Raw genomic sequence first — 25,299 nt, forward strand, 5'->3', positions numbered from 1 at the left:
CCAATCAGAGTGGAGGATAGATCTTGTCTCTCCATCTGTGCTGTGATGACGTCATCACACACCGGCTCAAGACGTGGCGCCAGAGACAAAAATTCACATTTCTCCAGATTTTCCCGCAAATTTTGACTTTCTGACCCAAAAATGTTGCCGATTTCGGATTTTCAAAGTAAGTATTGGTCTCCCGTTTGTTTGGAATGGCTGCGTTTGATTAAACTTTCATAGGATAATTTCCTCCAATATAAATCGTAATTTGTGGGGAGGGGGGAGAAGAAATTCACAAGAAGTAACAACACGTCAACAACAACAAATACAGTAAATATTTGGCCAAAGGCTTCAGTAGAAATATTTTCACAAGCGATTTCATTTTACGTTCTCGCATCCATGTTGAAGTCAGCATAACATAGGAATGAATATACTTTATCATATACTATAGGATTATGCATATGGAACATATTTGTGCTATAATTTGTGTAATTAATTCAGGATGTGATAGCTGCAAACGAATTCCTGCAAAGACATGTACACATTATACAAACTAAATTATGTTTATTCCGTTTGTTTCTACTATAATAATTTTGTAATGGTTAATGATTGCAGGTAAGGCTATAACATTGTTTATCTGACGGACCTGACGTCTGAATTTCGAATCCCCAAAATCCTGTAAATAGGGTGAAATATTTGTCCACAAGTAAACAGGTGGACGGGTCCTTGAGATAGTCCCAATGAATTGTTATAAACTTTATTTGTTGGATCATTTTGGCCAAAATGTAACAAAAAAATTTATAAAAAAATAAGAAGATCCTTAGTTTTTTCAGAACTGAAACTGGAAACTCCTACCTGGCCTGAAGGAATCTACATCTATATAAATTATAACATTGATTTTCCTAGGCCTAACCATGAAGTTGTTACCTCTTCCAGAGATCGGCATAGGGCTGACAGGGTTTGGAACATTTTTCCTGCTCCTGGGCATGTTGCTGTTCTTCGATACCGCCTTGTTAGCTATAGGAAATGTAAGTATCGCACTCCAACTGAGATGGGGTTTTGTGCGCGTGAAAAACTTGCGCGTGAAAAATCTGCGCTTGAAGATATGCAAATAAGCTGATTCCCAAGGGATTTGAAAACTTTTTGCTGTTTTGAGGTTTTAAGCTTAAAAGTTGGAAAAAAGACAAGAAAATAAAAATTTAACATCATTTTGCTTGTATTTTAGACTACAAAGCATTGTTTTGTCCATTTTTCTGTGATTTCGGGTGATTTTGAAAGGTTAAGTTTTCATGAATTCAAAGTTCTAGAATGGAGAAAAGCTTCAGATTGTTACATTTTGCCATCCTAAACCTCATACTAGTAACTTTTCCATGTATTTCTTATAAATTCAAGTGATTTTCAAAAGTTCAGGTTTTATAGAAGGTATGCAAATTAGCTTATTTCCAAGGGACCTACATTTTCAACCAAAATTTTGGCTAACAGAGGGAAAATTATACCAGAGGACAACATTTTCCTGCCTAAGAATTTGGTACTGCATATTTTTTAACGTATTTCTGGGACTTTTATTTTTCACGCGCAAATTTTTCATGCGCAAGTTTTTCATGCGCAAGTTTTTCACGCGCAGAAAACCCGTTCCCCTCCAACATACTAGTACATGTCTGAGGGGACTTGCATACATGTAGTGCTGTGTACCTAACCCCACATTTAGGTTCAGGTTCGGATTCAAATCCAGAGGTTTAGGTTCAGCTCCGGACTTGCAAGTCCAGACCTAAACCCATGGCATATACAAAATTGCATGTTGGCAACCTTGCAATGTTACTGTATATAGACAAAACTACATGGACACATAACATGGAGGCCAAAACTTGACGATGCCTGATGGCAATGTTTTCTTCATTTTGCCAGCACAGATTTTGCAATCAATGGAAGGTTTTAGGTGGTTTGGAAAGAAAAGCGGTATGAGAGTGTGACATGGTATTTTTTGTAATAAGTCCAGAATCGGTTCTTGACTTTTAGGTTTTTTTGGACTTGAACCTATTAGTAAACATTTTTATAAGTCCAGAACTAGTCCAGCGAATCGGTACACAGCACTAGACTTACATATACCGGTATACATGTATGTCAGCCAGGGTATAGAGACTTTGATCTGGTAGATTCAGTGATTCTAGTAATTAAACAAGATCCCGATCGGAGTCTCTCTGATTCATGTTCAGTACCAAATTCATACAGGTACAGCATTAAAACATATTTAGGTTTTATGGCAAGCACAATAACATCAGTTGGTACCCATAATGTGATTGAATGTTTGATCCGTATTATATGTTAGTAGATTTCATTCTCTCTGCCGCCAATTCTACCAGCAGAGGTGCTGACCAGAGTTTCTCTTGACAGAGACTCTGATCTGGATCTCTGTTGGTAGAATCACCAACTTGGGAATAAAAGAAATAAATTTTTGGCGACATCTCGGGGAGGAGCCTAATGGTACATGTACAGTATTGTGTGCAATTTGCAAGAATTCTAGCAATTTGTCCACAGGCTTGGAATGTCCACAGGAATGTCTCCCAGCTCTGTTTGCAGACCCACATCTATGCCCAAATTCCTGGAAACCCTTGGGAAAACCTGTCTGCCCTGGATGCCCTACTTTCTGTGACCCCGGGGCTCATTCACTATACACTCAGGGGAGGAGTGCACTCAGTATCTGTCTAGACTTAACAATAACAGGTACCAAGTCTTCCTCAAAATCATGAAATGATGGCAGTGCCATGCAAACAATAACCCTAACAGCAACCACTGTCGCCATGGCAATGTATGTTTTCATTGCCAGTCTTGTTAAAAATCTTCTTCTTCCTCTCTGTAGATCCTGTTCATCTCAGGGCTTGCGTTTGTGATCGGGATGGAGCGGACATACAGATTCTTCTTCCAGAGGCACAAGATGAAGGGGACAGCTGCGTTTGTGGGGGGGATGCTGGTGGTGCTGGTGGGCTGGCCTGTCATCGGCATGTGTGTGGAGCTCTACGGTTTTGTACTACTCTTTAGGTAAGGTGCTTCTCCATCTGGGAATAGTTTCATCAGGTTGGTAAGTCACTGAGTAAAGAAACTCTTTTTACACAACTAAGGCCCTGTTCATGATTCAAAATCTGTTGTGAATCGAGTGGAATAAAAAAAAAAATCGATACATGAACGCTCCATTCCGGTTCCATTGCTATTTATTTTGAACCACTTCTTAAGGTGGTCTGAAACGATACAGAAATGTTTTGCGTTGTCGAATTGCAATCACTGATTATCATGAACGCGCGGTCGCGAATCGTTCCGGCGTACATCCGGGTACGTAAGGTCACAGTTTGGTTCATATCGGTTCATGGCCCAACAGAATCGATTTGTAACAGATTTTGAATCATGAACAAGGGCCAAGTGTCTCATTCACAGCCGACGTTTCGGTGACCATCTGTCACCTACCTCAGGGCAGTTCTGACTGGTTCACATTGCAAATATGTAATTATTTTACATTTGGGAATGCATCTATAGCAGTGACACCTGTGCTGCAGTGCAATGTGAACCAGTCAGAATTGCCCTGATGAAGGTGACAGACGGTCACCAAAACGTCAGCTGTGATTAAAAGACTTGGTTGTGTAAAAAGAGCTTCTTTACTCAAGGTGGTTCTCCATAAAGGTCAGTGACCTCCGACGGAGTAGTGTAATCAGTTCTGTCTGTTTGTTTACATCCTAATAATTTGTGGTGGTACCACAAATTTAGTGTGCCTCATGTAGGCTGTTTGGAGATGATTGCACAAAAATAGTAGAAGGATAAATCTCTTTGAGTACCCTAGTGGACAATTGATAAATTCTTTGGATTAGGCATTGTTGTCCCAAATTCTCTTGCAGTCTCTTACAAGTCTCTTTTTTCAACTGTTTTCTTACATAATTTCCCATTGTTTAAAAAGTCTCTTTTAAAATCACCTGTGAAAACATGGCTGACATGACTGTTGTTTTTATGTCATTGTTAAGGTTAGACTCTAATACCAAGTTTAATTACCTATTGTTCATAACAATTGATGGTATCTGAGGGGGTCCAACCTTAGGTGTCAAGAAGGAATCTACTGAAGTTCTCTTTGGAGTCTCTTCTAATGGGGACAGATCTCTTCTACAAAGTTCTAGCTCTCTTTTGGTCTTGTCCTTTGTGATGAGATCTCAACTGTCTGCTAGAGTACTCAAAGAGATTTTACTAGTGATATGTTGAAAAGTGGAAGTAAATCACAATCACAGTGGCACTGACTATTTTTCAGTTAAAATATGTAGATTTTTGGTGCAGAAATGTTGTAATACCCATGCTGAAGATGTCTGTATGTGTTTGTGTTCTACAGTGGTTTCTTCCCAGTAGCCATCAGTTTCATCAGAAGGATTCCTGTACTGGGGATGGTGTTGGACCTGCCAGGCATCAGTACGGTCAGTCTTCTCAACATGTCACCTTAGGCCATACCGACTTAATTTTATGGATGACATCAGGCTTTTAGCTAGGGGGTATCCAGGGGTGTCTTTTGGACACCCTGTACTGAAAATGAATTGGACACCCTAACTTTTTGGTAGGACACCCTAAAGACGCCCTATTTTTTCCACTCCCAACCCCTGCCATGCACACATGCCTCCCTTCAGCCTTACTATAAATACAAAAATGATGGTTTACTGAAGAAGAAAAACTCAAATTCCTCAAAATGTGCACCTCAAACTGCAGAAAGTAGTGATTGCGAGCATTATGAATTTAACTTTTTAAAGCCCCCTATAAAGCTCGCACACCTCAAGTCTTTGCTGCACATACTGCATACAATTAAAACAAGTGCTTCTGAAAAAGCTGACCATTTTCGCCGCTTACAGGCTTACAGTTTTTACGAACTGGTGGATGGTTGAGGAGTATATGGTGGTGGAACGTACCGTAGTGCAATGCATTCTAGCATTTTCCCCATCCTAGCATTTCAATTTACCTAAGTTATATAAATGGTTCTAGTTCTCATCAACATTGCATATAATGAGAGAACATGCACTTCTATATTTCAACTCTTTAAGTTTAAAACATTACAAAAATCAAGTATATAACAGTTTATAACCTGTTTTCTCTCTTTTAAGAGTCTTTTTAACAGAATAAAAAAATGAGACACAAAAGTACATTTTAACTTAAATTATAAGTAACGTTAATATATATATATAATTTTATTCAAAATCTCTTCTATGGCTTTGTCCCCAACATCTAAGTTTACAACCTCGTGACATTCAACCAGGGCTTTAGCCAGCGCCCGTTTTACCGTCAATTGACGGTATTTTTCCCGTCGGACGGTAAAAATTTAAGTCCTTACCGTCAACATTGACGGTCAAAAATCGTGGGTGAAGACATTAAACTTAGCAAAAAATGTAGCTAATTTGAATGAGCCACGGCGCGGGGTCTTTCCAAAGCGCGTCGCGTCTTTTCAAAACGCCGCGGGCCCACACATTTCTTATTTAAATACGGCGGGAAACCTGACTTCAAGGAACGTGCCGACGTCTGTTAACTCGGTTCTTTTCTTCAATGTTGCTGTCTGTTTAAACAACATGTGCTAACGGCCACATAAGAACAATGGCTCGACTCAGACTCACGCTGGTAACTGTACATGACAATAAGATAAATAAACAACATGTGACAACGAACAAAGAAATATCAAACGTTTTGAAAATATACTGTACTTGAATTTTCATACCATCGCAAGAAAACGGAGATCGATCTATGCAAAGTGGCTTTATTATTTATATAAACTTCGTTAAACCACCTTCGAAGACTTGAGCGGCAGCATAAAGATAAATATTTCTGGAGCCGATCGCTGAAGCAAGTTTTTGCCGGCGTACGTAACTCCCTCCGCGGCAAAATCCCATATGCCGTAGCGAAATCGCGTCTCAGCACTTCCCCAAATCAACTCCATGGCCGCTAAAGTCTGCAAATGAGGTTAAACTTCCTCATTTCGGTTGAGAAGCGAAGCTACTAGTATAAAATCATGTGCATGGCGGCCATTTTGTTTGCTACCCGAAGTCTTCCAAATGATCTAAATAAGGAAATCGTCGGAAATCTGAGCCACATCCCTCGCTGTCGGCATGCGCTCGGGGCTGGCTCGGTGGAAATCGGAGGCTGTGACGTCAGGACTAGGTTTATTTGCATGGCTCGGGAAGCCGCCGCGGCTTGAATCGCAGCGGGATTTGGGCGCCGGGCGGGTCAAAGAAAGGGAATATGAAGTTGTGAGGACCATAGTTTTTTTTTTCATTCTTCAAATTGCAGATTGTGTAATTTTTATCCTCCAATCTTGAAAATCTATCTGCAAATTGCAGACTGAAGACGGGTATTTAGAACACATGAAGTGTGCGGGGGGGCATGATGTCGATCACCGGATCGTGATTTTTTTTCGCGTTGACCCTGATTCAACCCTAAAATAATACTCGAAGAGAACTTCAAAAGTCATCTTTTACTAATCATATATAATTGTTTACATTATATCATCTGATCAACCTGATCCATTAAAAATTGTCAATGGAAAATACCTTGCCAAACAATGCAATACCTATTTAAGTTAATTAAACACTCACTCATTAATTAATTAATTTCCTAAAATACAAAAGACATGTTGGTGAAAGTTAGGCACCCAGGTAATATCAATAGTTCCACGGACAGCTATGTAGGCCGGAGCTTCTATTGCGTGCGATCTACGTTTGGTCAGAAAATACCCCCCCCCCCACACACACACACACACACAAAAACACCGATCCGGGAACGCCTGAAAAGGAGGCTTTTAATAAGCTTTGCCTGCAGCGCCTTGATTGGTCGGACGTGTGACCCTCTGGACTGCCGGCTAATGGAAATCTGAACATCTAGACTAATCCACACTGCTAATGCTCATTGACATAATTTATGCAGTTTATTAAAATCCTTGATTACTGTGAATCCTTGATTATAGACATGCATGTCTTTATCAACATTTTTGGCAAATAATAAAATCAAGTTATTGTTCAAGACAAATTAAGTTTGTTTTGTCAGCAGCTTTGTTATGCAACATTAATAGAACTATGATTTTGAAATTAGCAACCATAATGGAAAGTATACAAACGTCCAAGGCATAAATGGTAAAAAGTGCACTCGATTAAAAACGGGTCTGCATGGCCGTCGCAACAACGACATCTAGCGACATGCGGTGACTTAGCATGTCTGCATGGCCGTCGCAACAACGACATCTAGCGACATGCGAAAATGGTTGAAAATGGACACCAAACAAAAAAATCCTAGCTAAAAGCCTGGATGACATCCACGCCCGCATTGATTTTTGCCTGTTCTCAACAAAAAAAAATCACGTCTGGCCTGGCTCTAGGCCTGGGTACTCCATAGTACTTTGCGACAATACAGAGCTGGTGGTTACCCTGGAGGATGGCACCGATGGCACCAAAGCTCCACGACTCAAGAACTCATAACTGATTCATAAATTCTGCAAAAAGGCAGCATGTGCCAGCTTGTCTTGTATGTCGCTATGTACTGCTGCAAATTCACAATACCAGCTTTGTATTCCTGTGGTTTAGTAGCATTTTTATTTTGGCCGGATTTTTATTTTATTTGCCCGCGCGCACTAGTTTGGGGATCTTCAGAGGATGTCATCCAGACAATTAAGTCAGTGAGGCCTTACAGGCATTTCTGTGACAGGCACATGGGCTTGTCAGAATGTCAGCAAAAAGTAATGGTTTCATTTTTAAAGAAAAGTATTACAAGAAAGATTTTATTATTTTTCTGGCACAGATATTAATGATATGCTATTTACTACTATACATTTAACATCTTGACGTACATAAGCCTACAAAAATATTAAGGTGCACTAGTGCACCCACAGAAAAAAATTGGGTGCACAGCTCCAATTTTGGGTGCACTAATTAAGGTGCACATGCACCCAGTATTTCCAGCCCTGCGTGTAAAACGTTATCAAGGCCCAGGTTTAACATAAATGGAATTATGTTACAGCTGTTCTGTACATTGTACTAAATGAACAAAATGTATTACATTCGGTATATATACATGTACATGTACACATACTTGTACATTTAGGATTCCCAGTAGGTCCTACATGTATATGTTACATAATATAATGACATAATGTCATAGTACTAGTATACCTGTATGTAAATGAACATGTTTGTTGGTTCGTTGATATACAATGGCCAAACATGTGGCAATCTGTGATGTTATGAAATTTTACTGTATCTCTTATACTGATAATAAGTAATTTTTAAGATTCTGAGGCATCAACAATTTTGTTGCCCCCTTTTCAAAAGGTGTATTTGTATTTTAGCTCAAGCATCAATACAATAGTCATCATGCTACTGGAAAAGCTGCAGTATGCTTTGTCATCACTAGAGGGCGCTGTTAACACACATGTAGTTCACTCAGATCAGGCAGCCACTTTGCAAAAATGGCTATCTTTGGTATTTCTAAACTGGGGGCAACAGAAATTTCCATCCTGAAAATCCTCAGGTTGATTATCTTTCATTTCATCCTGGTTTGACCATGCCAACATGATAAGCTTTGACATGAATTCCTACCCAAAAGGAGGGTCCCCGACCCTCATGTCTGAGGGTCGGGGACCCAACATCTGCCTAAAGTTAATACATGTAATTCTTCAACTAAATACTTGTTTGATAGTACATTTAAGCTTCATCAATCTATTTTCATATCAATTTGATAATTTAACAAAACTCCACTACTTTGCATCGCCCTAACCCCCTGCCCTAGCCCTAGAGGGGGGTATTGATCATACCATGAGCCTACCAGCTAATTGCCCCCCTTTCTGCTTGTCAGCCTTGATAGAATGGCTTGCAATGTCCCGTGGGGTACCTGACATGAGTATCCACCCTAACAGCTTTGTCACTCCATACTTTAACCTCATCTAATCAGCACAGGAGTGATGAGAGGTGGAAGTACGGTAAATCATAAAACTTTCCCTAGCACGAAAGTCCATCTGAGTTGGTAAAATACATAATGAAAATTAAACTGTCCTCCGACGTCATGTATTTTATGGCACTTTTGCAATAAATTTAAGGTCTGCAGTGGACATCATCCATAAAAATTACTTGGTCTGGCCTTACAATTTAGGGAATAACCTGCCTGACGCATGTCCAACTTTTCCTCCACCCCCACAGTATTTATAGGACAGCCCCTCCATTGTAAGCAATTGATCACAGAGAACAGCTGTCTGCCATCTGAATCAATGCAGAGGTTGGTGGGGGTAAATCATTATATATCTGACAGAAAAGGTCCACTGCAGCGACATTGGGACCCCCCACGAGGCCTGTTTTTGAACTTGACCTTGGCCTCTACAATGGCGGCTTGCCTACCAAAAACCATGAACATCTATTTAAATGTACATGAGTTATTTTGCTCACAAGCCACAAACACAAAAAATCTGCTGCAGTGACGTACGGACCTTCCACGAAGCTTAAACTTGCACTTGACTTTCCCCTCAACAACGGTATTCAGCCTGCCAAAAATCATGGACGTAGAGTAATGACTTCAAGAGTTATTCCGCTAAATCAGCAGTCACCCACAATCCGGCGAGACAATTTCATAGTTCTTCTGACGAAGACAATGACTCACCGGAATTTTCGACCGAATCACTCGGTCTTCATCAGGTTTCTGACCCGTGACTTTTACCTAAGTGTGATGTCAGCACTGGGTCAAAGTTCGTCAGAAGTCAGTAGCGCCCCCCGTCCCGGTTGAGTGAAGGTAGCAGAGGACCGAGTGATTCGGTCAAAAATTCCTGGTGAGTCATCTTTCTTGAGTTGGAGAACAATTTAATTTTTATTATGAAACTTTTGCGGTGGTTCAATTTTTATGGTTTTTTTTTTCAATGTCCTCTCCACCGCAAATTCATGACATTGTATGACTACTGTCCTGCAGAATTTATTGTTTCGATCGTGAAGTTACAACACTGAAAATCCAGGATGTTGGGATTTTCTTACACACAACCAGGCGTGTTGACATCGGTGGGGGACTGGCTAAGACAGTTTACCAAGTATGAGGAACTGTTATTCTTCAATATTCACTTTTGAAATGTAGGCAACAGACAAGGAATGCAGTTTAGTAGAAGCCTACTGGCTGGTTCTTTGCTACGTCCAACATGACCGGCCACGCTTACTCGTCGACATTTGACTACTGTAGTTACATTTGGTAGCGAACCGTATAGCTGTTCATTAGTAGTATGTTTCCACCATGGTGTATTAAAACTACTTGCAGCATCTTCGTGTATGTTCCATTTAGTTTTCTAGATTTGGGGTGTAGCTTTCATGTTTAAGAGTAATGTTGGGGAATTTTACAGTTGACTGCAACATTTGGTTCATCGTAAAAAGTTTGAAAAGAAGGTCATGTATCTTGTTTTATCTGATGAATCCACCCCAGAATAACCTTACTTAGTCCTAGTGCACCTGGTACAAGCCTCCTGCATGTATCAGACCAAAGGTCATGGATGACAAATTGTCCTTTTTCATAACCTTTTAATACCAGGAAGTCATTAACACGATGGGAGTAGGGAGAGGATTAATTCAATGAGGAAATCTAGGTAAAATTTAGGTCAATGGACCAGGTGGTTGCACATTTCTGTGATATATTAATGCCACTTATAATTATGACCCTTTTCAAACACCTGATTTTCCTGTTCAAGCCAGCATCCATTTTTTTCCATCATTTGTTGCTCACTCAACTTTGCTGCTCACGACTGACAAAAATTTTGCCCAGTCCATCACAAAAATCGACATGTAAAGATATGGAATTTGAAAGAGATGTCATTAAACTAAATTAAAGTTTAGTCTACCAGCAAAATTTGCCCCTCAAAATGCAGGAAACAGTGTCATGAAAGTTCATCAGTGTTGGTAGTTACATGCTTAATGTTATAACTTTTGTTCCAACCATTCTGTATAATGTCCTTGATCCAACACAATAAAGTTCTCTCACCAAGGACCTAGAACAGTTTCGACCAGTCACTCTGGTCTTCCTCTGAGTAGACTGACCCAGTGAAGCTTGTCACTTGGCTTCTTTGAAGTGTGACGTTAACACTGGGTCAAAGGACCAGAGTGACTGGTCGAAAGCTCTAGGTGAGAGAACTTTATATTGCTGTATCAAAAGTTTTAAATAGTGTTTGACATGGACAAGATTTTAATGTTGAGATGCCCTCAGCGCGCAACATGATGTAACATCAAAGAAAATTGAGATGAATTGAGAAAATCCTCCAGACTGATCACTGCAGCATGGTCAGGACCATATTTGGAGCTTTCCTGTACTTGAGTTATGTGTCATGTTGGACAGGAACATGTGTATGTGCAGTAATGTGGGTCAGGTCTGGTGCTAACTTTGGTAATTGCCATGTATCAACGCTTCCTGCAATCCCCTTCTCAATCCTGTTATGTCAGACAGTCAATTCCTGGCTTAACACACAGATGTTCATTTCAACTGAAGATAGTCCTAATGATTATAAGTACGGCCACACTGACTTAATTGTATGGATGACATCCTCTTAAGACCCCCAAACTAGTGCACGCGGGCAAATTAAAAAAAATCAGGCCAAAATAAAAATGCTACTAAACCACAGGAATACAAAGCTGGTATTGTGAATTTACAGCAGTACGAATAGCGACGTACACGACAAGCCGGCACTTGCTGCCTTTTGCATAATTTATAAATTGGTACTGTACGTACAATGTATGTACTAAGTTCTTGAGTCGTGAATCTTTGGTGCCATCAGTGTCATCCTCGAGGAATACCAGAGTCCGTATTGTCGCTAACTACATGTACCATGGATCTTTTTTTTTTTTGCAAATCAGTGCGCGCGTGGATGTCATCCATAAAATTAAGTCAGTGTGGCCTAAGCCAATCTATAGTTGTTCTTGTGTTGTCTAATTCATAGAACACAAAACAGCACTAGTATACAAAGTCATGTACATGATATATACAGGTAAGTATTGCAAGCATACAGCATGTTCTTGACATGTAAGTATTTAAAAAAATTTAGAAAAACAACCGAGCCTTTGTATACCGGTACTACACATGTAGCTATACTATGGGATTTGGGGTCATCAGAATTTCTCAAATCTTAACCCTTGTCCTGCTGGCATTCCTGGCACAATATTTTTCAATAATTTCATGTCTTAATTAGATCATAGCCCCCAATTTTTTTTTTGCCCTGCAGTGGCATAGTTACTTCCGCATTCGTTGCGTTTCGCTGCGGTGTGATGCGTTGCACGAGAAATACCCCCAAATCGTACCTATACAGGGTGTTATATAGATGGTACTGTATGTGCCGCGCGACATATGTTGCGCACAGCAGGACAAGGGTTAAAACTGTGTCAGCAGGTTTTGCTGATATATCTTATATTGTGCACATAAATAATTACTGTTCTAATCAGGCTGAATTTTTTTTTGTCATCTAAAGATTTGTTTAAGGTAAACATCATGTAGAACACCAAAGGTGCAGGAATCCTAGGAGTATGAGGGTCCTGGGTGTACTCCCCTGGAAATTTTTAAATCTTGACTCTCTCCTTTTTAACCTCCTTGCTGAAACACTATTTCCTTCAAGCATAAGTTAATAACATCTTTTTACACACCAATTTTTTTCTGTCCAAGATGAGTGATTGGGCAAAATTTATAGTCATATCCAAGACAAATGCTGGATAGAACATTGACCTAAATCTTTTAAGTTAGATGCACCAGTGCACATTCCCCAGAAGTGAATTTGGAGCCATATGGATCCCTCAGTACCAGTGGCAGCTAATCAACCCAAAAGGCGCAGGTTTGAGTAGAAATGAGACTCATCCGTCATGTCATGTCAGCTCCAGCACAGTTCTGACGTGTGAAAAATGAGCTGCACATGTCACATCCTGGGCTGGACCTTTTGGGGAAAACTGGGTCAAACTGGCATAGCAGGTGGCAAGGTGGTCCTGTGGCTAGGGTTGTGGATTCTGGAATCTGAAGGTTCTGGGTTTGAATCCCAGTTAGGCCAACTTTAGACTGATGACGATTGAATCATCGTGCAAACTAGAGTTCCACGATCTCATACCTTCGCCAAATGATGTTAGCTTTTGGTTCCGGGTCGGAGTTTAATTCTGACCAGGGTTCCAAATAGTGCGCAGTAAATCGCCGGATCTGCGAGGTTGTCACGCTAGGTTTGGCTCCCCATAGCTCGGCGATCGCTGTAGATTTTCAACTAGGTTTTGAATTGATCAAAAAGCCTTGGGATTGTAGTGTTTTTCGGCGCGGTGAAGTTGGACGGCCAGCGAAGCGTTTTTGGTATTAGTCCGCGAGCAAGGGTGATGCGGTTTGTCGCCTGATGACCCAAATAGCTGCGTTCTATGTGGAATTTCTAGGGGTTCGCGTCACCGGATTTTGCGAAAAACTTATCGCAACAACCTATATTTTTTTTCTGTTTTTCAGAAACAGGAAGTAGTAAGCTATTTCAGCATATAAGCCGTTAGCCTGGGAAAATTCGTTTTTTCCAAGCAGGTCCGTTGAAAAAACTGCAAAAAAACTACATTTTTCGTATCCAAAATTTACGTTTAACTACAGTTTCTACCCAAATTATAGAGTCGACGGACAATAACCAAAATTGTATCGGAAGCCGGCTGGAAACCTCCGTTGACTGATGTAATGAGATTTCCCGGCGTACTTTTTTTGGCGGAGTTATAGCCCTTCGGTCTGAGGGTGTCCGCCGGATCCAAAATCGTGAAAAAAACTCCGGTCCGAGACCTTTTATGATTAAGAAATTATATATTAATCCCCCTAATTATGCAAATAAGATCTTCATTTGCATGAATTATATCTGTTGATCATATTCTCCACCAAAAGACAGTCTTATCTTAACAAAGAATGCCATGATGAAATTTTCTCATAAATTATGCAAATGAGGTGCTTATTAGAATAAGTTATGTTTAATTATGTTCACCTTAACTTAACTTTCAAACACCCCAAGTATAAAATTCCAGGCAGTTACCACTATGCAATTATAATATTTTCTCATTAATTATGCAAATTAATTCTTCATTTGCATAATCGATATCTGCCTGTGTTTCTCTCATTCTTAATAACATATGTCACAAGCTTGAACTTCCTATTATGGAATGCAGCTGATAATATAATTTCCTCATTAATTATGCAAATTACATCCATATTTGCATAATTGTAATATCATTATGTCAAGCATCACTCAAGCTACCTACATACCAAAAATCATGATGATCCATCAATCGGTTCTTGAGTTATCCCCCTTTAAACATTTGTCCATTAAACCCCCCCTGCAGTTCTAGAGCAAGCAACTAGGGGGCTCAAACTCATGTCACTTTATCCCCAGCACAAGAGCTATCTACCATCTAAATTTCGTCACCCAAGCATGTCTGGATCTTGAGATATCAAAACCGGAAGTTCTGCTGCAGTACCATGACAAGCCGCCAGGTGGCCCAAAATCTAATCATTTTGAGGTCTCATCAAGACCTACCCACCTACCAAGTATCAAGACAATCCATCAAGACCTTCTCAAGTTATCGTGTTGACAGACAGACAGACAGACAGACAGACAGACACACACACACATACACGAACGCCCCTGAAAACATAACCTTCTTGGCGAAGGTAATAAGATGTTTCTGGCAACGGTAATCCTAGAATTGTTGTCACTACCACCTCGGACCCTATCGTGGGATCCTTCAGTGGGGGGTCCGAGATGGAGTTTCCTCCGTCTCAAGTGAACAGTTGCCAGCGAAGGAAGTAAGATGTCACTGATCATTATGCAGATGGGTCTTGATACGCTATTTTCTGTCCAAATACCTCACCTATAGTACCAGTATACCATTGAATGTCGTCAAACGTGTCGAGTGCGATCCACTACCACCAATTGCGACTTCTCCGGAACAAACCAATCCGCCGATCCACATGCCTGACTTCCAATATACTAGTTAAGCCAGGCTGGCGGCAGCACTGAACGCTGGGTTCAAACCCAGGTAGTGCCCATCTTGGTACATGCACCTTATAGCCCTCCTTTGTTGGGCACGAACTTGGCAACGCGAGTTATTATACAAAAAGCAGAAAAAGAACAATCTGGTGCAGCATGACTTAAACAAGGGGGTTCAGGTTTTAGGTCCCACTGTTGTGTCCACTGTCCATTTTCCTCACTCTGACTAATAAGGTAAAAACGAGCAACCTAGCTTTGGTTAGGGACATCATGTATGATTCTTCTTTCCATTTGTTACAAGTGTGTCGCACTTTTATTACGGTGATGTACGTGCAGCTCGGCAGATTGGAACCCTCTTTGTTCTACCAGAGTTGGACACTTGTGTGGTGCCATCCTTCATGTCAATCATGATGATTGACAGCTGCTCATAAAGAGGCTGCCCCTGTTTGGAGCCAGTTGTTTCAGGAATGTTCCAACTCAGCAGGGGAAAATAAAGAGCTGGATGTGACGGGCACAGAGGCATGTTACATGTGCATTCTAACACTGGCAGGCTCTGGAATCAAATAGATATGTATATAGTACAGATCTCCAATAACTTCCCATCTACACGTATGTAAATTACAATGGAAGCCGTGCATTTCTCCAAATTAAACGTGTGCAAAAGCTGTTCACTTCTTGTTTAAATCACGTTCATTTCTTGTGTAAAACGTTTGTAGATGTTTGTGTGATTGTGTGTTGTTGTACGTTGTAGATAGCCACATACAATAACAGCTGATTAGTGCAGACAGTTTACACGACTTTTGCACGAGTTTTAACCACTTGTTACACGGCTTAGACATGGATGTCAATCAGGATTTAAACAAGATTTACACAAGAGATAATGACTTGATAATGTTACGTCAAAGACTCAAACAAAACTGAGATGACAGAAAATTTCAGGCTGGCTAGAACACTGCTCCCAACCCTGCATCTGCTTGGAGCCCAGTGAATGACCTTGCTTCAGCTGCCATGTTGTCCAGACAGTGGCCTGGTATGTGTGGTGCGTGTCTACGGACATGTTACCACTGACCAGGGGCATAACTGACCTCCCCCTACCAGTGTTGGTATTTTAACCCCCCCTCCTGTAGCCATGTTTACAGGGGGCCCCCTGGAGGTGATAATAGTGCTGTGTACCGGTTTGTTGTACCGGTTCTGGACTTGTAAAAATGTTTAGGTTCAAGTAAAAAAAAAACTAAAAGTCAAGAACCGATTCCAGACTTACTACAAAAAAAAAACATGTCACATACCCCTTTTCTTTCCAAACCACCTAAAACCTACCAAAGATTGCAAAATCTGTGCTGCAAAATGAAGAAAACATTGCCATCAGGCATCGCCAAGTGTCGGCCTCCATGTTATGTGGCCAAGGTTTTCCCCAGACAACATTGCAAGGTTGCCAACAATGCAATCTTGTATATGTCATGGGTTTAGGTCCGGACTTACAAGTCCGGAACTGAACCTAAACCTCTGTATTTGAATCCGGACCTGAACCTAAATGTGGGTTTAGGTACACAGCACTACATGATAATGTTCCAGGATAAGGAGAAACTGTAATGACCAGATCGACTCTCACTTTTGTTGCCTCAAACTTCTTGGTACGTGTTTGTGCAGAGATAGAAGATCAGGATTTGGGCCTGAGGGTTTAGGAATAGGAAAGATTGTGAATGATCTATAATTTGATTACAGAAAAACCCTAAACAATGACATTAAAAATTAAGAGAACTTGCAACAACACTCGAATTTGGATTCAAAAGTACACTAAGTCTCTCTATTTTTTTTTTTTTTTGCACACAGGTTTTTGTTTGTTTTTCCAGAAAGGAATACCGGTAGAGTCAAATGTATACATGTACATGGCACAGGCAGACACACTGAGACTACCACTCTACTAGTACTACTACTACTAAAAAAAAGAACCAGATAAAACTGTAACAAAATATACAATAATATTAAACTTAAGAAGTGTGCACAGAACCATTTGACATTCATAATCATTGGTATCATAAGAAATATTAGTCAGGAATTTTACTCCAATACAGCGTTCTAGCCAGTATCTGCCTTTCCATCATTTGACAGAACTTTGCCGTTCATGACAGACAAAACTTTTGTTATCTTTGAGGGACAAAAATCGGTGTGTGAAGACATGGAAAGAGATGCCAATAACTAAGCTTAGTCTACCAGCTAAAATTACCCCTCAAAATGTAGGAAATAGCATTTCAGAGAGGGTCAAGATTTTAAAATTTCCTCTAAGGCCACAACAATTTAATTTGTTGGTTCTTGGATTTTTTTCAGCAAAAATATGAAGTCTGTGACAGGTTGAAAAAAAATAAAAACAGGTCTAGGCATCCTATTATACTATAATTTATAGCCCCAAATGCTACAATAGGAGCCATGAAGTCAACACAAAAGGCTGGGTTAATATCTAAACAATGAATTTTGAACTTTCAATAAAACCACTGCATTGATACATTGTAGATGGAAAAACTAACAACCAAGACGAAAAGGACTTTCCTCAACTGTTGGGGGCAAAATATGAGTATATTTGAGTTGATTCAGAACCAGAATCTTTTTTTTTTGCAAATCAGAAGAAAATGAAGAGGTGAATCCGAGAACCAACAAATTTAATTGGTGTGGCCTTAGAATTGTTGTGCCTCACATCTTTGCTGCTGGACATGATGTTATGTCAAACAAAATTGAGATGATGAAAAAAACTAAAACTGGCTGAACGCTGCTAGGCTAGAGTCCCCAGGGGTAAACTTGTCCTGTTGACTGTACAGCAATCCACTCTCACCTGGAAGGCAATCTAATATCTTAAGTGTTTTTGCGAGTGGTTTATTGCAACACAGGATCAGAGTGATAAGTACAATGTACTTTGGACATAATTTCCCTGTAGCCACATAAACATTAAAATCATTTTCTATCTGTCAAGCAGCTCTTTAGGACTAGGAGTGAGTGTTTGCCTAGGTACCTACCAGAGGTTTGGGTCAGGGGGTAATAGTACTTGTAGCTCACTTGCAAACTTGTTGTGAGTGTGGGACAGTAAAAGTTAATCTATGTTGGTAATTAAATATGGCATCCAATGTAATTTGAAGGCTGCAAATATTCTGGATGAGATTGACATTTACTGCCGTTTCTTAGCACATTTTTGTCATAATTTCATACTTAGTGTTTAAAATAGCCACAAAAAACTGCGTGAGGAGACTCCCTTTATCATTCGGTACACTGTACCTCCAATAAATAGCTAGAATCAGCCTACAACACGTTTGCCGTCAGTGACTACATTTTGCCTCACAGATATCAGTATGCTATGGGATAGGGCTTATATAACTTAAATGACCAAAAAAATTGACTTTGAAAATCCAGTTTTGCTGCCCTGAAAACCCTTTGGCTGCCTTTAACTGGACTCAGTATACATGTACATGACACTACATGGATGCCTTTAAATTGAATATTTCACTGGCCTACTGCAGTTTTTCTCAGAATTCCAATCACCAGTTGTAGGTAATGTGACCTTACAGACACGTGGCATCAGCAACAAGGAAGTTTACAGTGTATACAGTACATACTAATATTTGCTAGTATTATACACATGTACAGTAACTGTATGTAACTGTCTTGTACAAGTACATCACCAACTACCACAAAGGATTATCTATGCTAACCTTTTTCATCACAAAACAGCTGAATTTTATACATGTACAACATTTCTGTGACTGTCCTGTATTTTTCTAAAGCTATCATACAACACATGTCTAAATGGCTTGAAATATAAGTCTGTCATCTCTTCTATTTTTCAGCTGGTGGCAAAAATAGGAGACGGCTCCCATCAGATGGTGTGACAGAGAACCGAGTCGGGACCTCAGAAAGGACAATATTTTCTGCAACATGAACAAAATCAACTCGAGGGGTCAGAACTTCATAACAGTTTCACCGACCAACAAGTGCTTGCATCACAGGCAGATACAGTATCTACATTTGTAAGCATGTCGGCAGAACGTAATGTGCCTTTGCAAAACTAGATTTTTCATGGTTTTTGTTGGTCAACGTTGTCAAAAAATTTTGCCCATTGCAGATGCGAATACGACCTTAGATGTTCTGCTGAAGTGCTATGCACAATACATGATGGGTTTCACACAGGCAAGGTACGTTCTGCCAACATGCTGGATATGTATCTTATCCATCATCATTTGAACCTCCTCTAAAGCCCCTGTCACACATTCAGAACCTTCCTCCCAAGACCAATCAACCAAGGTTTGGCTGGGGTTCAGGAGCAGTCAGAGCAAATTTAGGTCACCTTTCCATACAAATCTAATTGAATTTGTGTTAAATTTTAGTCAAATTTGACACACCCCAAACACAGGCAACCTACTTCCAACCACGAGCCAACCCTGTCGTATTCTCCTGTCCACACCCAAATGAAACGTTAAATTTTTGGCTCAGCCGAACAGTAGCTGACGTCACTAAACCACAGCCGACCTTGCTCCCAGCCTACTTATAACCATATTTGCAATTGGCTATAGTATGTATAACAGGGGCTTCAGATTGTTAGAAATATGTTTTGTGCGTCTTCAATATGAGAACATATTTGGACGTTGCCAATCATAATTATCTCCCGTGATACAAGCAGTTTCGTGGTCTGCACGTTTAATTGCCAACATGTCGTTCTTTCTCTCTCGAGTTACGAAGAGGATGCCAAATAATACAGAAGAACGAAAATTGCAATGACAAACTTCAAAGACAGCTGACTGTATTTTGTATGATGCTCAACATTAATCAGTCATATTATCACACATGCAATGTACGTTATTGTACTTTAGCTTTGTTCACTTCTAATGATGTCATTCACACTTACTGATTGAAGTGAGAAAACGTTATAGCTGCATTATGTGTTGATAACATTAAGACAGTACACTTTTCTTGTGGAATTAATGTAGTTATTTTGGGTAACTATTTGTCTCAAGTTACCACGACACATTGGTACAGTGTTCTAGCCATCGTCCGTCATTTGACGGAATTTTCCCGCTCAAGTTGCCTCACGATTTGTCCCTCAAAATGTACAAAATAGTGTTTTCCCAGGCCCCCCTAGGATTGTCACTCCTTTGACACTCAAAATGATGTCAAAAATAAAAAAATTGAGATGGCAGAAAAAGGCTAGAACATTGCATTGGTATAAGAAACTTAATAATGTGAAAATGTCTCATCAGATTTCAATGTCCTAAAGTGACCAGACGTTCTTGCATTTTATTACATGTGCCAAGGAAGCACATCGTACATGGGAATCTACAATGTACATGTATACTTACATCTATTTAGGTGTTTTAGTTTGACTTTTACATGCAATCAATTCAGGCTGCTGAGTTAAATTTACATCATGTTATGCTTCTGCAAATTCTTCCAAACTGCTTCAAAAAATGTTGCAAATTATTTTTAAGGATTAAACTATTTTGCTAATAGTGGTGGTTACACTGAATTTACAATTGTAGCTGTGTTTCTAAACACATGAATGTGTTGGTCCCAGTAACACCTTGTACTAGTTGTAAGCATTGTCAGGGCATTTTGTCTTGTTTGTCTTGTGTATTTATAACAGTTTCTAGAATGTTTGTGGAGAAAGAGAGAATGTAAATGACTAGAGATTTATGTGACTGTGAAGATGTGGTAACCAGGGTTTTGCCTTGTTGACAATACAATTTAATCAAATTGTAAAAGTCATGAAAAGTAATGGAGAAATGTGAAATGCGATGGTGTAAATGAGGAAATAGTTGTGAGCCGTGTCATATTTGGACCACAAAGTTTGATTCTCAGGCTTTAGCGTCAGATTCTTTTCGAGGATTTTTGTAAAACTCAAAGTAATAAACCGCCTTGAAGTTGCCACGGAATTCTTGTTACACAATTTTTACTTCATTTTTGTCAATTTCTGCATTTATAGGTACCTTTTCATTTGTTGGTTCTTAGATTTTTTCAGAAAGAAATTAAGCGACAGGAAAAAAAACAGGCAACAACAGGCCTAGGCGTCCTATGGTACCCCAAATGCTACACTAGGAGCTTTGAAGCTAACATATACCAGACTGTTTTATAATTCAAACAATGTATTTTTAACTTTGAATTCAAACCACTGCATTGATAGATGGACAAACCAGGAAGACAAGGACTTTCTTCAACTGTTAGGACCAAAATATGGGCATTTTCGAGTTGATTCAGAACCTTTTTTGTTGGGAACCAAATTAATTGGTACAGCCTTATTTTCATTCATCCAAGGAAATACACCCAGCTTCTTCTTTGGTTTCATTACTTTGTTCAGGTTTATTTTTAAAGATACTGTATTCCCAACCCTGGAATCAAAATTTATTTCAGTGTTGTCTTGTGAAAATGTAGTTTTGTCTATGTCGATGAAGGTTAGACATCCTGGTAATAAGATATGCCAAAAAGCAGATACTCAAGCAACTGGATATGATTTTTCAATAATTTTCCAAAATCATATCCACTTGCTTGCAACTGCTTTTTGGCGTAGTTTTGTATACACTACAAAGGAAAAGAGACAAATAAAAACACACCACGCCAGCAGTTTCTGTCCTGCCAAAAATTTTTACAAAATTGTAATGTACCAACAAGTAGAACGAACACACCATCAGATGTAAGTTGTAACTTGTACTTCTACGGAGTAAACTGCTACTGTCTAACCAACCAACCTGCACTACAGCTCCAAAACCGCTTTTTAAAAGCTATTAACCAGCAATACTTTACACAGGCATACAAAAACTGTGGATAGTGTACACTTACATCTCATAACCCATCCACTATATGCAAACGGATACAGTTAACTTTTCTGTATAGGCATGCAGTCATCTATTATAATTACCTTTACAAAATATATGAAAAATACAGAAACTGTCACATCCCTTACAGGGAAATAATTTGTTCTCGGTACAAAATTCCCAACTGTTACACTTCAAATACCCCATACCTTAACTTCTTATAGAACCACCCCAAAGCATTAAAAAGGTGCAGTCGGGATACATATATACAAAATCCTCTGTACAATGTTACAGCGCCTTACCAACCATCTATGGACCTGTTCTTACAAAAAATTATTACTCTACAACAACAGAGGAGTAGCAATAAATTATGACTGAATATATTACATTTGTCGTTAACGTCCCACACACCCTATAACAATACAAACACAACCTCCCAACCTTCCTCCATCGTTAACATAATAAATAACAGGAACTAAATATGATGTTTGAGGTCAAAGAATAAGTCTCTGTGTCCTTTCCTTCAAGGAAAGGACAAAGATGCAGCAAAAATGTACATATCAAGCTCGCTAAGTGAACACATACATAAGACTGACTGTAGAAAGACATTTAGGATTTACCGACATGCCACATATCACAGAACTAACTTCACCTGATACAATTTGCATCATTAACCACTAAGGTAATTTCTTTAGTTTGGCTGTTTCCTACAGTCAGTCTTTACATAAAACCACTGACAAAAGTCATCATCAGTCAAGAATAATAGTAAAAGATGTGTACAGTACACTTTGATTGGCTGCTGTTTCAACCAATCAGCTTGCAGCAACCCTCTCATTGGTTACAACACAACCAATCAGAACTGAGTTCCCTGCACCTAAAAATAACCACAAGTGCCAAACAGCAAAACCTACTAACAGTTCTGTACATTAGAACATGAAAAGTACAGTTTGATCACTTTAAACATTGGACAAAGAGTCAAGCACTCTGAATTCACAAGTAACGACAACTTGAGTAAAAGTGGAAGCTCAAGAACAGGTTATAACACATTGTCGACATGCTTCTAATGACTCAAATAGGTCGGTAACAATTCACAGAAAAACAATTCTCCATTTAATGTAAACCTGGAAAAACGTACACAAGTATATACTAATGAGTCATAATTTTCAATACCTTGATTAACTGGATAGTTGTAATGCCTTAACGAACAAGACAACAACATGGCTGTCCACTACATAATGTGTGACAATCTGCACAACTCACTAACAGTAATCATTTTTGAACAACAGACTGTGATATAATGTCACCGTTTTTTTCCATCACACTATTTGAGTAAATATCAACAAATATCATTTCGGAAATAGCACTGAAGGCAGACTTACAAATTTCATGTCCTCTCCATTTCTCTACATTTACTTGAGTGTCAGTAATTTCTTTTACTACCAACAAAAGGTATGGTTTAGATTTTAATTTCTCTCAGGTATAGATAACTGCAAGTAAAATAGTAAGAATGCAGTAGTGAGATGAAATTATAGTAAGATGCCGGAATTCACAGGATAACAAAAGAATTAAAATCTGATCAGTACAACTCTGTGTAACAGTCTGACCAAAGAACTTTGCCAACAAGTTTTCTTTGTTTGGTTTAGTTTAAAAGCTCAGTCCTTTTCAGTGTGTTTTCAAACTATTACTCTGTGGAGGTCAGTGACCTCTGATGGAGTATTGTAATCAGTTGTGCCCGAACATTCGCAGCTGTTACTCCATTTGCTGCATTGGTGTGTAGTTTGCATTTTGGCATGTTGTCTGCTAGTATACACGAGATGATGCACAAACAACTTGTTGTTTTTTTTACACTATAGCAGTTTTTATATGTCATGTGATATTTAAAAAAAATATATCTTTATAGACATGTTTTTCTTTTCAACTCAAAGTTACATTCTGGCGTCAAGAGCCGATACAAGAGTTGCATGTTTGTCACTGTGAATTTCAAGGCATCTTACATTATGAATTTGGTAGGAACAGAACAGATTATGGGGAACATGATTCTTAATAATGCTAACAATCCACTCTTGGACCAATGTGGTCTCCAACTCACAAATATACAAATGCCCCTGCCATGGCAAAGGCAAAACGCTGCATAAGAATTCTTTATGCATAACCAGCGATGTCATTTTTTCTATCACAATATTCTGGCCTCCATAAAATACTTTTAACATTAAACAAATTCACAACTCGAACCTCAACCACTTTTTGGACTTTTTTCATCATATAATTACGTATTTAAAAACTTCCACCATACAAAATATCACGTTCCAGAGTCACCAAACAAAGACATCGGAGGCTGCTTGTTGTTCCATCAGAAAAAAAGACGACACTGTGACGACTTCATTGTTGTAAATCAACATGCAAGCAAGGTACTAGGGCACTGTGAATACAAAACACTTACTATACGGTCCTTGGTTAGGAAAATCTGCTATGTACATCATCATTGGAAAACACCACTCTCACAAAGTGTACCAAGTGGGGGGGAAATTACAAAACTATTACAACAATTCAACATTTTCAGTGTTGTTCCATTTCACAACCATAGGAAATCGAAATCACGCAATGCTTCAAGTAACAACACTGCTGTGTACTATAAATACCGCTTTTAGCCATCCCATAATCCCGTGCAATACCCACAAATGCCAAGTGCAACACGCTCACTTCCCTGAGGACTCCCATAATTCCTTGACATATCCCATGATTCCTTGAGTTACCCCACAGCACCCTGCGGAATAAGACCACTGAATCTGCAGCATTCTCGCACTATAGAAAAATATGCCAACATTTTCTAGAAGTCAGCAGGCTTCAAGTCGTTTTACAACGATACGCCAGTGAAAGTTCTGCCTGCTCGACAAATATCAGACGTCTGTATAGTGACCAGTGTAACGTCTATATGTTTGGCAGCTGTCCAGTAGAAAGTGTGCACAGCAGACAAAAAAAGTCCTCCAGGTTACAGGTGTTGGTACACCTATGTGTTGCTACATACACGTAGAACAGCCCGGCATTTTTTTACTGTTATTCACAAGTGAAAATTCAGCTCACGTGACTGACGGAGGCAGCTACTAGTATCTACTACAATGTATGTCCAGGGCTCAAAATAGTTTTTGCACAGCTCCAATTTTGCCTGCACTAACCTGCACATACCCAGTACATGGACCAGTGCAGGTTAGGTGCAGGTAGACATCAGAAATACCTGCACAGCTCCAGTTTTACCTGCACTAACCTGCATATACCCAGTACATGGACCAGTGCAGGTTAGGTGCAGGTAGACATCAGAAATACCTGAACAGCTCCAATTTTACCTGCACTAACTTGCATGTGCTGGTGGTATTTTGAGCCATACATATGTAAGTCATATAAAAGAATACAATAGTGTAGGTAGCTAGAAGTTAATTTCTATGAGCACTGTACCACTTAACTTCAATGTGTAGCTCAAAATATGACTTCTGTGCAAAATTCAGACACTGTAGTTAGCCAGGTTCTGTCTCCATGTTTGTAACAGTTGCATACAAGACACAT

The 25,299-nt window shown here is 39.5% G+C and overlaps 1 protein-coding gene across 1 annotated transcript; it reads left to right on the plus strand.

The window, feature by feature from the left end:
* The first annotated feature begins 48 nt into the window (after positions 1-48).
* LOC109466433 (vesicle transport protein GOT1B-like) lies at positions 49-18,970 on the plus strand. The gene is made up of 5 exons (XM_019764151.1): positions 49-166; positions 919-1,010; positions 2,840-3,018; positions 4,343-4,424; positions 18,787-18,970. Exons 1-5 carry the CDS (start codon positions 142-144, stop codon positions 18,826-18,828), a joined length of 420 nt encoding a protein of 139 aa, XP_019619710.1. The 5' UTR covers positions 49-141; the 3' UTR covers positions 18,829-18,970.
* The last annotated feature ends 6,329 nt before the right edge of the window (positions 18,971-25,299 follow it).

Source organism: Branchiostoma belcheri, unplaced genomic scaffold (assembly GCF_001625305.1).
Source record: "Branchiostoma belcheri isolate BF01 breed outbred unplaced genomic scaffold, Haploidv18h27 scaffold167, whole genome shotgun sequence".
In the NCBI taxonomy this organism is placed as follows: Eukaryota; Metazoa; Chordata; class Leptocardii; order Amphioxiformes; family Branchiostomatidae; genus Branchiostoma; species Branchiostoma belcheri.